Source organism: Vicugna pacos, chromosome 8, assembly GCF_048564905.1.
Source record: "Vicugna pacos chromosome 8, VicPac4, whole genome shotgun sequence".
Taxonomy (NCBI): domain Eukaryota; kingdom Metazoa; phylum Chordata; class Mammalia; order Artiodactyla; family Camelidae; genus Vicugna; species Vicugna pacos.
In genome coordinates this window covers 41,377,971-41,394,625 of record NC_132994.1, presented here as the reverse complement: position 1 = coordinate 41,394,625, position 16,655 = coordinate 41,377,971, and the positions used below count along the sequence as shown (strand labels likewise).

The 16,655-nt window shown below is 42.4% G+C and overlaps 1 protein-coding gene across 4 annotated transcripts in view; it reads left to right on the top strand.

Moving 5' to 3' along the window:
• Positions 1-16,655, top strand: part of MCM9 (minichromosome maintenance 9 homologous recombination repair factor) — a 99,713-nt gene that overhangs the window by 55,129 nt on the left and 27,929 nt on the right. For 2 of the 4 annotated variants that reach the window (XM_072965787.1, XM_006205702.4), the window contains exons 9-12: positions 11,248-11,450; positions 12,068-12,271; positions 13,372-13,454; positions 13,941-14,086. In XM_072965787.1, the coding sequence (XP_072821888.1) occupies positions 11,248-11,450; positions 12,068-12,271; positions 13,372-13,454; positions 13,941-14,086 (636 nt within the window). Of the gene's footprint in view, positions 1-11,218; positions 11,451-12,067; positions 12,272-13,371; positions 13,455-13,940; positions 14,087-16,655 lie in introns of those variants that run through there. The other 2 variants (XM_072965790.1, XM_072965788.1) reach the window with 2 other exon arrangements.

The window sequence follows — 16,655 nt, the reverse complement described above, 5'->3', positions numbered from 1 at the left end:
CACCTTCTTTCTTGTAGTCTTTCTTTGTATGTTGCTATTGACAAATCAAATGCCATTCTGATATTCTTTGCTATGTAGGTGATTTGATTTTCTTGCCTGAAGGCCCAGAAGGATTATTTTTTCCTTGCAGTTTAGATGTAATACTTTTACTAGGCTGTATCTCAGTTGATTAGTCTTGATCATTTTTTTAAGATGCCCATGAGTCCTTTGAAATGTAGGAGTCTTCTTTTCTGTCTGGAAATTTTTCTTGAATTATAGTGTCACATATTCTGTTCTTTGTTTTGTTTTCATTTTTCAGAAATTCTAATTGTATGTATGTTAGATCTTCTTTTCCTAGATTCTATGGCAACCGCTTTTTTTCTTAGACCTTTTAGCTCTTTTCAATTTTGTTTGTATTCTCTTGGCATTTTTACTCCTCCCCTTAGCACCTTTTATTATATTTTTTGTCTGTTATCATCATCATCATCACCACCATCACCATCACCATCATCATCACTGGTTCTTGCATTTGTCTAGGAACCTTGAGCCAAAACATGATTCTGCTCCAGGATGAAATACTGAATCTACAGGGTGGATGAGAACTGTAAAGATTTTTTAAAGTTATAATAAGACTAGCTCAAGTTACCTGAAATAGACCTGCTAGGGTCTGTGGGGTAGCAAAAGCTGCATTTTGGGGTGACTGGAGCATAATTTAGGGAATTGGGACTTTGTTCAAAGTGGATATGAACTAGCAGCTATATTACATCATTGCCACCTTAACATCAGAAGTATTTTCATTTTCACACCTGCTCTCCCATTGTTGTGACTCAGATACTTTCTCTGTCTTTGATTTATTTGTGTGTTTGTGCATCTTTTAAGCTTGTTCAGCTCTCTTTAGGAGTTCAGCTCTCCTTCTTATGTCCATTTCAAATACCCTGCAGAGAGGCCCAGTTAGATATTATCATCCCTATTAGAAGGTTTATGCAAGACCAGTTCAGAGGCCTCTGGCCAGTTAATGGGTTGACAGCTCTTGGGTCAGTTTCCAATATCTGGTCCGTGCAGTTGTCCATGTATGGCAGTTTACATAGAAGGAATTGCAGAGATACGTGCTTGGTGGGCCTTCCAGTGGCTGGCCAGGACTATAAGGAGGACAAAAGAATCACTTAAGGAATATACCAAAGAACAAGTGGTACAATCAGTTATAAATACTGGTAGATTTGTTGGTGATAGGAAACAATAATTTAGACAGAATAGCCTGGTGAGTCAATCTAAATAGGAGGTACTCTTTACTTGAAGTCTCAAGCTCAGTGGGTTTCAAAAAGACAAGAAAGATGGCAAGGTTTTCCAAGATGGTACTTAGTCACATGTAGCTAGTAAGATGTAAACTCTTGGTGAAGCTCTGCAGTTTTTAATTCTTACAGTTTCTCCCCAGATCATAGCCACCACCTATTATTATGTGTCCTTTTACTTTTTAAAATTTTTTATTTTGACCTTACCATAATATCTATAATATCACTTACTGAAAAACGCAAGAACATGTTGGTCTTGCTCTTGGGCCGGCAATGTGCCCTCAGTCACCAGTGTACATCTATCATCTGCTTGGTGAGGGAACCAAAGAAAACACTCTTCAAGTTCCACTTTTAGCTCATGTATCCATGTTTCATAGCACTTACTCTGGATCAGTCTACAATTTAAGAAAAAGCTGAATCTGCCTCCAACATTAGCTCATCTAATTTGCTGGCTAACAGTTTCCTGAATCTTATGTTCACTCCCCCTAATTAGAAGCCTGTTAACCTTGATGCAGAGTATCAGTTCGTTACCAAATGCAGAACTCCTTAGGAAATGTCTCTGGAGAGAAAGCATATCAGGTTGCTAATCAGGAAGCAGGTAAGAAAAGTTAAGTATGAAAAGGGAATACTTAATCATGTATCCAACCAAAATAAAATAAGGATAGTCTGAATTTTACTCTTGAAACACTTTACCTGTTTCTTGTTCCCTAATTCCTTTGGTTTCTTTTCCCTAGAGTAAGAGTCCTTCACTGAGCTATTGAGTCCAGGTGTTTGGAGCCCATTCTCTAGGACCACTTCAGGATTTTCTTTGAGACGTTTGATACCTTGCAACATCATTTTTAGGAACTCTTGGATATGTCTGCTTCTATTCTCTCCCTTTCGTTGTCTCCCTCATGTCTCAAGTGAGTAAAATCTGTTGGACTTGAGAAGGAATTTTTATTTGAATTATAATCTCCCTTAAGGGTATTATGTGAACCACTGGATCAGAATGTCTGGCTGGCCGCCAAACTGAAGGGAATCTCACAAAGGGGATGTGTGTGTGTGTGTGTGTGTGTGTGTGTGTGTGTGTGACTTTATATACACTGTACAGAGGCAGAGAATTCTTTTAAAACGTAAGAACCACACAATTAATTGTTCCATATAACTGTGCCAATTCCACAAACTGTTTTAGATTTGAGGTTAATGTTTACCCATGTGGTGGGCATATACCTGTGAGGGTGTATCGTGAGCCATACACCCACTGTTCTAATGCACAAGGGGCTAGGAGGAAACCAGTCAATATGACTTCTGCGGTGTAAAAGCTTGTTATGGGCAGACATAATGGGGGGAAAAATGCTAAAACACTCAGGATGTCTACTAAGGATGTCTAGAGTCTACTAAAGTATAACTTATGGTGTCAGTGACAAATTATAGGTCTTATTGAATCCATATGTTTGAAAAGACCAATAGTTTTATTGTTCTTGCTTATGCTACTTAAATCTGAAAATATTTTTAAAGTTTGGGAGTTTAATCCTTTACATTTTGTCCTGGCTGCTTAGCAAAGTAGGAGAGGAAACCAAGAAGCAAATGATGCAATATGAACTTAAAAGAGGGTATCAGTATTTGAATTTACCTTTTTAAATTGTTCACGTGAGTCCCCACACCTGGTAAATGGCAGCCCAATGCCACGCGGCTTTGTGAAGTCATTTGAGAGGAGCTTTCCCTGGTGATGATCTTCAAGTCTGTAATATGCTAAACTGAATAATGATTTGGGAAAGATAATGTTTCATTATTTTTTAGGTTCTTTTCAAACTTAACTAGGGTAGTATCTCACCTAGGGCAGGGTATCAGATTCTTCAATAATAGAGGATACCCTCGCTACTTGCTGGGGACACATTTTAGGAGACAGTTTGACATTGCAATTACATATTTGCTGCTACTAAATTATGCTCGCATGCCTAGGTAGAAGCAGAGTCTAAAATTTAAAAGCAGCAAGATGGCAATTTATTGTTTTGCCCAGTGAACATGCCTTGAGCTCTAAGCAGCAACATGGTCTCTGCTAGCTACTAACACCACAAGGATGAAAGACAAGGCCTTTGTTCTCAAGATGCTCACAACCTACCACTCACTGAATCAGCCTAGGGGTAAAAGGTAACTTGCCAACATTACTGACCTTGTCAGAAAGCAGGGGGTGCTGTGTATACCTAGCATTTCAGATTACCAAAAAATATGCAGCAGATTGTGAGAATATCATCTGTGGTTTTATTTTGCATAGTTTTTGTGGGGTTTTTCATCCATTTTCGGGGGTGCTAAGCAGTTTTGTTTTCAAGTGAGGCCCTATTAATCTAGAAATGTTGGATAATCTAGAAACTGATACGTGAGTGTTGTATCCAGACTGTTCTCTGGCCTGATTCTTTAGGTTGGGATAGTTGTTGCGTAGCCAAAGGGTCTGGCTCAGTAGAAAGATGTGCTTCATAGTAGGCTACTCTGACTGCTGTAGCACACAGTGACTTAGTACAGTCAAAGGTTGATTCTTGCTCATGTGTGCGGGAGAAGAGTTGTTCTAGCCCAGGAATCATTCAGGGACCCTGGTTCCTTCCCTCGTAGAGCTCTTCACACCTGGTGCTCCTTTACGTGGGGAAAGAGAAAAGTAGAGGGTTGTGCAGGAAAGAAGGAAAGATTTTAGGGGCGAGGCAGAAATGGTGTACCTTGCTGCTGCCCACATCCTGTTGGCCAGAGCTCAGTCACACAGACTCACTTTACTGCAGGGGAGGCTGGGATATCTGGTTTAGGTTTGTCAGGAAGAAAAGGAAATAAGATTGGTGAACACGTTTCCATCTCTCCTGCAGTGCGCTGTTTCACTCTTCTTTCCTCAGAGACAACCCAAGGTCCTTTCCGTTTACTGCGTTCAGCTCAGTGATCGGGACCTGCAGGTGATTTGCACGAGTTGTGGCTCCCGGTAATCTGGTGACCCACAATAACCAAAAATTGATGATGCATTTTTTATACCCCTTCCAAGTTTGGCTGCAGCTACGTGGCAGTTCCCAGGATGCTGTCAGATTCTCAACTCTAGAACCTCTCTGCCCATCTGCCCAGGGGCGTTCTCTGTTATCTTAGAAGCTTGCATAGCCATGTGTGGACAGAATAGAAGTGTGGGGGATTTAGTGCCCCCAGAATTAACCCTCAACTACTGAGGGATCATTCGGTCAGTAGCTTTGCTTCCTCGTGACTGGATGGGACAGTTCTGGTGTAAGTTCCCGGGCAGGCCGGAGCCCTGTTTCCTGCAGCAGTAACTTGCTCATCATTGTATTCTTCATTGGCTTTTCTCTTTTTCTGGTCTGACTTTCCCCACTCCTAGGGTTATCTCCCCAGTAAACTCCCTGTTCCTAGGTCCTTATCTCAAAAGTCAGCTTTGGAGGGAACCCAACTAAGACACCTTTGAACTCAGAAAGACGAGTATGTCCCCACCACACACAGTGTGTACCACAGTGGACCCGAGACTGGTTAATCACAGTAACAGCCTCCACTTAGAAAGGGGGGAAATGGGAAATGCATAGTGGGCACTTGACTGTAGAAATTCTGGAGTTGTGCGGAATGGGCATTATTCATGGAAGTTTTGTGATTAAACCCTGGTTCTAAATCTAAGATAACTCCTTTTTCTCTGTGGCCCCTGGCTCAGCTCAGCACACATAGGGGTCCTCCTTTCTCCTTGTCCATTGTCCTCCTTGGCCACATCTGGAGACGGTGCCTGAGCTTCCCAGCCTGCACCCTCCTGGAACAAGCTTAGAGGATCAAGGTTGTTGTTTATGTTTGTTGGTTTTTTACACACATACCATTTATTTTTATCCTTTCCTCTGACTTTTTCATAACAGCTTTGAGATAAAAAGTTCACCCTTTTACAGTATACAGTTCGTGGTTATTAGTGTGCTCGTAGAGGTCTGCAGCTGTCACCATCTCTAATTCCTAAACATTTTAATCACCACGAAGACGTCCCATATCCTTTAGCTGACGCTCCTCATTCTCCCTGTCTTCCAAGTCCTTGGCAACTGCTGATTTACTTTCTGTCTCTATGGTTTTGCCTATTCTGGACATTTTATATAAACACAATCATAAAAAAAGATGTGACTTTTTGTGTCTGGCAACCTTCACTTGTTTTCAAGGTTCATCTAGATTGCTGCACGTATCAGCAGTTTGTTCCATTTTATGGCTGAATAGTCTTTCACTACATGAATATACCACATTTTGTTTATTCGTTCATCGGTTGATAAAAATATGGGCTGTTTCTACTTTTTGGCTATTGTGAATAATGCTGCTAAGAAGATTCATGTATAATTTTTGTGGGGACACGTGTTTTCATTACTCCTGAATATATGCATAGGAGTAGATTGCTGGGTCAAATAGTAACTCTGTATTTAACTTTTTGATGAACTACTAAACAGTTTTCCAAAGCCACTGTACCATTTTACAGTCCCTTGAGCAATGTATGAAGGTTCCAGTTTCTCTGCATCCTTGCTAAATAACACTTGTTTGTTTGTTTTTGTATTTGTGATTATAACAGTACTGTGCTTAAAAATGTGCTTGAAGTGGTATCTCACTGTGGTCCTGGTTTGCATTTTCCTGATGACTAGAGATACTGAGCATCTTTTCATACTCCTCTTGGCCATTTGTGTATCTTCTTAGGAGAAATGTCTGTTCAAATCTCTTGCCCATTTTTTAAGCTGGGTTACTTGTCATTTTATTGTTAAGGTCTAAGAGTTCTTTGTATATTCTGCATATAAGTCCTTTATCAGATATGTGATGTGCAAATAATTTCTTCCATTCTGTGGGTTTTTTCACTTCTTTGATGGCATCCTTTGAAGCACAGAAGTTTTTACTTTTGATGAAATCCATTTGATCTATTTTTGTCTTTTTTTGCTTGTGTTTTTGGTATCATACCTGCCAAAGATTTTACAACTTGAAAGCAACTGTCGATGAAAAAAATTAATCAATAGTCTAAGAAAGAAATGGAAAATTTTATTTGAGCCAATCTGAGGATTATAAGATGAGAGACAGTCTATCAGAAAGTTCAGAGGACTGTTCCACCCCTCATAGGTCAAAGTCCCATAGAGGTTATATAAGTTTTTGAGACAAAGGGTTATATATGTCAGATGACATATTATTGGCGGCTTACACCATCCAGATCTATGCATACAAAGCGAGTAGTGGGTCGTGGGTCATCGTGGCCCCATACAAGGTTAAGAAGGAAGACTCTCCTAAGGAGGTCTGGTTAATGCAGATGTACAATACACACTAAAGGGGAGGGAAGAGGCCCAATGGGACAGAGAAAAGTTTTATGTTTAAATCTTCTTATCTTGTCATGAAATATAAATTCTGTTTCTTCACCACAATGGCTTTTTCAGACTGAGTTTGTAGTCTCTCAGGCAGTGCAGATCCTGTGGAAACCTAGGTCTCTGATCACTTTGCTTCCAGGCAGTCACATGGGCCAGTATCCAGAGTTCTTTTCTTGGCATATTGCTCAAGCCCAATTTTGTTGGGGTTTTGTTTTTTTAATTCTTGGCCTTTGTCTTAGCTTGGGCTGCCCTAACAAAATATCACAGACTGGGGGGCTTAAATCACAGATATTCATTCGTTCCTCACAGTTCTGGAGGCTGGGAGGTCCGAGATCAGGATGCTGGCAGATTCGGGTCCAGTGAGGACCCACTTCCTGCCTCCTTGCCGTGCGCTCCCCTGGCCTTCCCTCAGTGCGCGTCGGGGGGTGTGCGTGTGGAGAGAGAGCACTCTGGTCTCTCTTCTTCTTTAAGGACTTGAATCCCGTTATGGGGGCTCTCCCCTCGTGACCTCATCTAAACCTAATTCCCTGTCTAAGGCCCCAGCTCGTAATCTCATCACTTTGGGGGTTAGAGCTTCAAAATATGAATTTTGGGGTGTGGGGACACAAACTTTCAGTCCATGACAGCCTCCATTCCTTTGTTTTTTATTGTGGTTAAGAAAAAAATAGAATTTACCATCCTAATTATTTCTCAGTATGCATTTCAGCAGTGTTGAGTACTTTCACACTGCTGTGCAGCCAGTCTTCAGGACTCGTTTCATCTTGCAAAACTGAAACTCCATACCCTCTGAACAACACCTCCGCATGTCCCCCTCTCCCCATCCCTGGCAGCCACCATTTACATTCCATTTCTGTGAACGTGACTGTTCCGGAAACCCCAGATAAGCGTAATCATACAGTATTTGTCTTTTGTGACTGAGTTACTTCACTTAGCATCATGTCCTCAAGGTTCATCCGTGTTATATTATGCAGCAGGATTTCCTTTCTTTTAGACTGAATACTATTTCCTTGCGTGTGAGTGTGTATTGTGTATCCATTTATTCATCCGTGGACACTTGTGTTGTTTCCTCCTCTTGGCTATTGTCAATAGTGTGCTATGAAAATGAGTGTGGCCTCCATTCCTCTTTTATTCAACTTAATGATGGCTACCTTAAGGTCACCTAAAGCTGAAGGCTTCACCCCTTTAACCTGGGTCACTTTCTACAACTGAGAAAATTTACTGGGCCTTTTTGGTTCAAAGCCTGTTTCAGTCTTTCCCCTTACTCTCTGAGGGCTAGAGGTAATTGTTTTTTCCAGCCCTTCAAAGATTCAAATTTCTGAGCTGTCCGTTCTCTTTCTTTACTCCTTGAAAACTGGACACTTCTCTCCTGTGCTCATCTCTTGCCTGCAATGTTTTGCCAGAGGAAGCTTTTCCTGTTCATGTCACAGTCTGCTGTGGGTGGAGGGTGTGGCCCTCTGCTCCACACAATCACTCAGGTGGCTCTCTGACGCCAGGGCCTTAGCCTCACCTATTTCGGCAAAGAGAGAGAAAGAAAATGGGGCGGGTCACCCAGGAAGGCTTTTAGGAGCCTGATCTGGAAGTAGCATCTCTTCTACCCCCTCCATTCCGTTGGTGAGACTTGTTATCACAGCTCTACTTAACGGTAAAGGAGACCGGGGAGATTTAATCTTGCTCTGTCCTCAGGGAGAAAGGAAAACAAGGTTTGGTGAACGCAGAGCAGCCACTGCCACAGGCTAGCACTAAATTCGGAAATGCCAGCAGACAGGTAGTGATGAAAGCCATGAGAGAAGGTGGGGATCACCTGTAGAGACGCAGTGAGAGTAATGGGAGGCCATCACAGGAGCAAGCACACTTTCTGGAGGGCCTGTCACGGTGAAAATAATTTATGTAAGCTAACTTTACAATGTTGAGAAAAATTAACTCCCATGTTTATAGGGAAATTTAAACATGTAGATTAAAAATGGAAAAGTAGCTTTTCAGAAACTGGAATGTTTTCACTCCTTGAAGTTAATGCAGGAGAAACATTAATTTGCATGATTATTTTATGATTGATGGAGCCTAGGAGTATAAAATGACTCTGGATTTTAGAAATACTGAACTAAGTAGAGATTTTTTATTTGTCATTTATTTAGTACATGTTTATTGAGCATTTAATATGTGACAGACAGTGTGAGTATTATGACAATAAGTCCTAGGCCCTCAAGGGGGATCAATTTAAGTAGGAAAGAAATAAGGTAAAGAAATGAATACCTGAAATATCAGGCAGAATCTTCGAGACCACAGGAAGTGATGAAAATGTTCCACCACCGGGGCGGCAGCCTGGAGGTGAAGGAGTCGCAGCTCCGCTGCTTTCCGAGTAACCTTGGGGAAGTGATTGCTGTCTCTGGACTTGTAGTTTCCTTATTTCTTTCAGGTGGTTGTGGAGATCCAGGGTGATTTGCGCACAGAAAGCCTAGCACAGTGCTTGGTGTTGGGAATACGGTAGTTATCTTCCTGTTACTGAGGCAGGTAGAGCTCATATGGGATTGGAAAAGTGACCCTCACTGCACCACTCCATGAGTTCCGCGCTCAGCAGTGTTCAGTGAAGCATTACTGTGCACAGAGCATTTAGGATTAGCTTGTGTATATCTTTATTCAGTTTGTACTGCAGTCATGTTCGTATCACAGGTCTGCAACCACCAGGCTTATATACTGCCTTCCCCTCCTTTAAGTGACCAGAGGCGGCTCTGCCCTCCTGGCACTGTTGCTATCCTCTTCTTTGCTGCTGGCAGCTGCCTGACTTACTATCCCACAGAGTCTCCCTTGCCCCGCCCAGCCCTCCTCCTGTCACATTTCCACTCACTGCCACTCAGGAGGCCTTTCTTCTTCACCTGTAAGTCTTCCTTGGCCCCTTCCTTAAACTAACTCTTTTCATTTTTTCCCCACGCACCTTGGGAATAATTCACCACCTTCTTTCTGTGTCTGCTTGTTCATTTTCCCTCTCACATCATGGGTGACTTTAAGAGTATATATGTTACAGATGTCCAGGTGTCTCCACAGAAGTTTCTCTTTCTGGTACTGATGCTGATTCTGCCGCCAGCATCCATTGTGCACGTCCTGTCTGGCAGGCTCTGTGTTAAGCCTCCCCATCCTCCAGCAGTTCTGTTGTAAACTGATCGAAGGCGGGGACCAGCTGTATACCCCTACCAATACTCAGTACTGTCCTTTGCACACAGGAAATGGCTTGTAAATATCTCTTGATCAGAGAGAGGAAGAGCAATCAATTTTACCTCTCAGAAAATAATTTTAAGAAATTAATTTATATTCAGTTGTATTTAGTTTCATTGCCACTGTTGTAGCAATATTTCTTTTTTTATGATAAATGCAAACAGCCTCACTTCAATGTGGATTAACTGTGCATTTTTGTGGGATTAGTTAGGAACCATTTATTATGTTGATTGCACAGCAAACTGGATTCTGAGTTCTAGACAACTGTCTTTGCAAAGCCATTTTGGCACATAAATGATACGATGTGGACTCTGTCCAGAATTTTTCCGTCAGTAATTTCTTAAAAAGAAGATTTAGTTTTCAGTGAAGGTGCCTTGTTTTTCTCTTCTATGTCTTCTTGTGCCATTTACGACAAATAAAGATTCTCAAACTTTTTCAGTCTTGGGGCATGAGGTCATTGTTAGAGCCGACTGGAAATAGATCAGGGACTAACAAATGGAGCACATGTTTGCTGATGTCACAGGGCTGTGACTGCAGAGAGGCAGACATGCTACTCTAACTGAAAACGGTCCTCGACTAGAGAGCGTGCAAATTCACAGAGAAAGAATTCTCCATGTGTTGTTGTCAATGAATGTGCCCACCTTTAGTAAGTTTCAAAACAATATCTAAGTAATGCCATCTCCACACCTACCCTGCCACTGCTCTGTTTAGAGTTTATATACCTCTTCCTGGACCATTGCACTTGGCTCTTCGGTGTGTCCCGTCCACGGTCCTTCCCCGTCTAACCTGCCCTCCACGCCAAGACCTCTTCAGCCTTCCTTCCCATCGTGGTTGTTCCTCAGAAACACTATGCTTATCAGCCTTAATTTTTCCTGGTTTCTTCTGCTATTCCTCCCTCCTTCCCTTGCTCCCTTCGTCCCTTTCTCTTCAGCCCATTTCTTTCACTTTCAGAAAAACCGAAAGAAAATAAATGAACACACAGAAAGAGTCCAGATGTCATGAAGGGCTCAGTTCAAGAATTAGTTCGTAATATGTCTCTGAGTGTCTCTTCCATCCGCATAGATGAATACACGCCATCTTTATTTCCGCTGGGAACTTTATGCTTCTAGAACTGACTGTATTCTGCCTTGTCTTAACCATTGTAGCTAGTGGATTGCAGGCAGTGTCTGTGTTTGGTTTAACTTTGTATTCCTCGTAGCACCACTTAGCAAAGGGGTCTGCTCGTAGTCGAGGCATAAGAAGTGTTTATGGAACATTTACTTCTCTTTTAAGATAGACCAGTGCAAATGTCCTTCATTTGAACTTGGTGTTGCTGATACCCCCTTGTATCATTCCACAGTCTCTTTCACATGTATGTCTCTGGATTGTCAAGGTGTGAGAGCAGCCCCTTTCTATTAACAGGTTTAATCTTGCTTTTTATTTGAATATCCACAGTGAGTGAATTGCACCCTCTCTCTCGGTAGCCTCGTGTGCAAGCTGAACTCAAGGACCACCATCCTGGCAGCAACTAACCCCAAAGGCCAGTACGACCCCCACGAGTCTGTGTCGGTGAACATCGCCCTTGGCAGCCCGCTCTTAAGTCGATTCGACCTGATCCTGGTCTTGCTTGATACCAAGAATGAAGACTGGGATCGTATAATTTCCTCCTTCATCTTAGAAAACAAAGGTACGTGGAGACAAACAAATCACTCAAATAGACAGAGACCTCACAAATAAAATTCTCCTTGAAGTAATTAAATAAATACCCAAAGTAGCATACCTAACGGGCAGTAGAGAGATGCTTAGACAGAAAGTGGTGAGAGGAGTCAGTGAGCCCAGAACAGTGAGCAGAAGGAAAAGGGCCTTTCTCCGCCTGCTGTTCATGAGATTATAGTGGAAAATATGTCCTTTGTGATGAAAGGCGGCAGCCTTATGATATATAATCACCATGTAGTTCACCTCTTACACACAATGAAAATGGGACTGAATTTATGAAACAGAGTTCTAAATGTGGGGCTTTCTTTAAAAAATTAGATTTTCCAAGTACTACTTGTTACCGTATATGGCAGAACAGTGTTATTCTGAATAATTGAGCGCCTGTAGGAAGCGTACCTTTATTAAGCTTAGAGCCCGAGACTGTTTGTTATAGAACTACGTGCTATGCAGAGTCAGGTCTAGATATCAGTGGCCACGAAACCTGAAGGTTATCTTCTTAAAAGTGAGTACAAGAGCTTTATCAAAGCCCTTAATATGGGATGTTTGCCTATTCTTAGAAATCACTGACCTCACACCTGATATATGCAGGTTATCCAAGCAAATCAGAGAAGCTTTGGAGCATGGAAAAGATGAAAACCTACTTCTGCCTCATTAGGAATTTACAGCCCACACTGTCTGACGTGGGGAATCAAGTTCTTCTCCGGTACTACCAGATGCAAAGGCAGAGCGATTCCCGGAATGCTGCCCGGACAACTATCCGCCTGTTGGAAAGCTTGATACGATTAGCAGAAGGTTTATTTCATTCAACAAATAATACTTCTATTGGGTACCCAATGTGTGCAAGGCACGGGGCTTGGCACCATGAATTCAGAGATGAGTAAGGATAATCTCCGAGGTGCTTGCTCACAGTTGCTTAAAAAGTAAAAACTTGGAGCTGAAACCTCCACTCTTTGGGGGCAGATTATAGAGTTGAGTGGAATGGAGCATGGTTAAGGAAGGAATCTTTGTGACATCTCAGAACTTCCTATAACTCAAGACATCATTCATTCAGAAAGTCTTACTTCCTGGTGTTCTGTTTCGCGACGGCTTCTGTTAGCTTTGGGGAGGGGTACTCCCTTGTTGGGAACGGTTTCCTATATAGCATCTCTGGTTATTTCTCACCAATTGCCACTCACTGCCCATTATTAACATAACAATGCTGAATTCATGCCAGGCTCCATCCCATCCCTAAGGCATGGACTTACATGCATACATGTAGCTAATAGGCATCTCCAGACCTTTTTCCCCCTAATACCAGCTTTTACATTTAGCTCTTATTTAAATAATTCTAAAAAAAAAAATTTCACATGAACTGACTATATCGTATGATGGCGCAATATATGCTTAGTAAAAAGTTCTACGAAACAAATACACTTTACTTTTTCAAGGATTTATAACTAACAATAAGGCAAGAAATACCCAAGATTCAGGCTTGCGAGTTTGGTAGTTTTAAAAAGCTCACAGATAAAGAGGTGTGCCAGAGATGAGAAAAGAATTTTAGTTCTAATTTTGTATATTTTATCATAGATTAGAAAGTAAGGATTTAAAGGTGCTGAATATTAAATGTATGCTTCTATAGCCCCTTTCTTTGCTGGAGGAGAGTGCTTTTTCATGTAAATTCACAGAATTGCCATGGGCTGTGCGGAAGTATTGGCTCATTATTAGAGAAACAGCCTTAAAGCTAGTTGAACTTAAACTTTTGTCCTTATTCTAGTAAAATTTATTTGTTATTCGTAGCTCATTCATAAAATACAGTTTTGGAATGAGGGTATCGGGGAGAGTATTACATTTGTCACCTCAAATATTAATATAAAATAATTCCTATCTTCATAATTTCAAATGCACCTCATTAGCTCATGCTCGCCTGATGTTTCGTGACACAGTGACTCTGGAAGATGCTATTACAGTGGTGTCAGTAATGGAGTCCTCTATGCAGGTAAGAATATTTTGTACCTAATATTTGAACCCTAATTATAAGCATTGTTTTAAAAAAGATAACTTATAGCATACCCGGAGTCATTAAAATGACCATATTCTAGACCTAATAATCCCTGGAAATATATCCAAAGGAAACCATTTAAGAGAAGGGGGAAGATTGTCATGGAAACAGTGTCTACGTCAGTAGCATTGCTTTACCCACTGGCGTAAAGTGGGTCTCAATCCTTTTTCTCCTGAACATACCTGAGAGGTGCTCATGGTCCCAGTAGAGACAGTGGGGCTTCCCAGAGCAGTGCATGCCACCAGGATCCTGGGAGAGGACTACTGAAATTTGACAAAGGCTCCCAGGTGATTCTGATACCCACAGAAGAGGTGTAGAGGGCTGGTCTTAGCCATCTGGGATCAGTGGTCCCTACCCTGTACTTCCTCTGTGCAGGCTGGCCTGCTGACTCTCCCTGGTACTTTCCATTTTCTCCCCCATCAGGGAGGTGCACTGCTAGGAGGTGTGAATGCACTCCATACTTCCTTCCCTGAAAACCCTCTGGAGCAGTACCAGAGGCAGTGTGAACTTATTCTGGAAAAGCTGGAGCTGCACAGCCTCTTGAGTGAAGAGCTAAGAAGACTTGAAAGGTGAGAAAGGAAAACCAAGAAAGGCATAGAATGGAAAGTGCTTGTTTGGCTTTTAGTGAAACGAAGGAGGTATACAGTAAGTGGAAAATCTGTCTGCACTATCTGTAGGGGATTTCAGTTATCTAGTGCTGTGTAATCAGCTACCTCAACGCACAGTGCTTAAAAAAAAAAAGAACACCACATAGTTTTCTAGGAGTAAGAAATTCAAGAGTACTCAGTGGGGATGGCTTGCCTTCGTTCCACATAGTGCCAGCTGGGGTCACTTGTACACCTGCATTTAGCTGGGAGCTAAAGAGGGACTGGAACATCCAAGATGGCTTCCGTCACATGTGGTGCCTTAGCTGGGGTGGCTTAAGTGTCTGGGGGCTGGCTGGGCTCTCTCTCCTGTGAGGTAGTAAGAATTCTGACATGGTAGCTTAGGGCTCCAAAGAGCAAAAATGGGAGTTGCCAGGCCTCTTATGGGCTGGGCCAGAGCATCACTTTTGCCACCTTTTGTAGATCAGAGCAAGTCACAGGGTCAGCCCACATGCAAGGTAAAGGGAAATGGATAGCACCTTGTGTTGGGAGAAGTGGCGTAGACTTACAAGGAGTGAGGGACTTGATGGCTGCCATCTTTGGAGACTACCTTCCGCAGCTTCATTTCCTTGGCTTGCTGGTTCGGTGAGCCTCATGGAGAACACTGACTGGTCCTTTACTATGTATAGTAAACTATCTACTATCTATGATTTTACAATATAGTAAATTTATACCACTGGGTCCTGAGTATAGAGAAGCACCCAGGTAGGCTGCCTACAGTTCATACCCAAGACACAGCACAGTTTCTGTGGAATCAAGAAACCTTGGTGAATGGGCTTATTCCTGTTCACTACCCCCACTTCTTCCTCTGCTCTTTCTTTGGCTCAGTATAAGAAGTAGAGCAGTGCTGTTCAGAGAGGTGGCTGGGACTGCTGTTAAGGAAGAGGAAATTGGACTCTAGGACTAAAGTGGTTTTGTGACCCAGACACAAGCTGTATGACTTTTCCTCACCAGAAGAGGACATATGCAAGGGCGTTTACATAAGGAATCTTAGTGCTTATTAATATTTTAATTCTGTTCGTATTGTTTTTAAAGCTTTCTTCCAAGCATAATAAATATTTGATCATTAGTCTTTACATAACCTTGGGGAAAGAAACGCAGGGGGAAGACCACGGCCCAGACTGCCTTCAGGCTAGCCTTGCTGGAATGCCGGGAAAGCTGCGGGAGTAGAGGTAACTGGTACTGCCTCACACCTGGGAAGGGCCTCCTTAGCATCATGATTTTCCTTCCCTGTATGCCCAAGCCCATGACTTTTTAAAATTTACATATTTAACAGTCAGACTAAAAAAAACTCCCCAGTGGGAATGATGTATTTTATGTTAAAGAGGGAAATCTGTTTTTCATCCTACAGGGTAACAACTCGGGGATGACAAAAGCAATGTTTCATAACTCCCCTTTCTAGTGACTTGTTAAAAAATGTGGACACATGGAAAGAAATGTGTCCCATGTGTTAGCTAAAGAATTTTTGCCTGAACTTTACCATTTGCATGCTCCCTTAATATGTGGGCTTCTAAAAAGCTAGACTTTGAGTCTGTGCCTGTGAAACAGGAGTGAGGAATGGCAAGTGTGTCCATTGGGCATCTTCCAGTGTGAATGGGTTAATAACTGACCTGAACCTGGTTGCCCGTGTTGGTTGATCTCAAAGCTGGGGGCTGATGAATGGAGGGCATGTGGGAGCGGAGCAGCTCCACCGGAGAATTTGGGGATCATGTTGGGATTATTGGCTGTTTAAGTAAAACCTTGAGAATTCTTTTCCTGGCATTTCTCTCATATTCGCTCACTCCCGTCATTCAGCAGTGTTCTCTTTCTATTTATAAAACCTCAGCACAGCCTGCTGGGAAGTGTGGGAACTGGCTTTGTCCTGCTCATACCCGGGTGCCGGCTTGCAGTAAACTGGTACTTGGTCTAAAGTCAGCCCCCATTTCTTTCAGTTGGTCTCCTGGCTTTCTCATGATCCAGAGCATGGTGTTAAAGATCAAAGCTCTTGCTTTGGTTCTTTTATGGTTTGATGTAGCTGATCCTTCTCAGTCAGGCCTGTCCTGGGCTTGGCTTTGCTTTTGGAGAGAATGCTTGTTTTGAGTGACCAGAAACTGGTCATTTTGACTACCCGAAGCTGGCATACACCGGACTCGGAAAGGGAAGGAATGAGAGGCTCAGCCTCAGTGTTGTGCGATGGAGAAGTAGCAGCTGGGCTTACTCAACTCAGAATGACCCTCGTAGAGGGAAAGAAGAATAATGAAAGAAGAGTAAGTGGTGATCTAAAAGATAGGATTCTGCCTTAAAATGTTCCTTTCTTCTGAACTTCTTTGAAATGCAAGGGCATGTTCCCAGAGCTGAACCTCAAAGCAACAAACCAGGTGCCCCACAAAGGAAAGTGAATTACCTCCAAGTCACACTCTGAAGCTAATCCTCGCAAGTGGGAAAACCCCCTGGGGCACGCAGGTTTACTCTCTTTGGAAAGAGTTTTCTATTCCTTCAGGAGATCACATGTTAA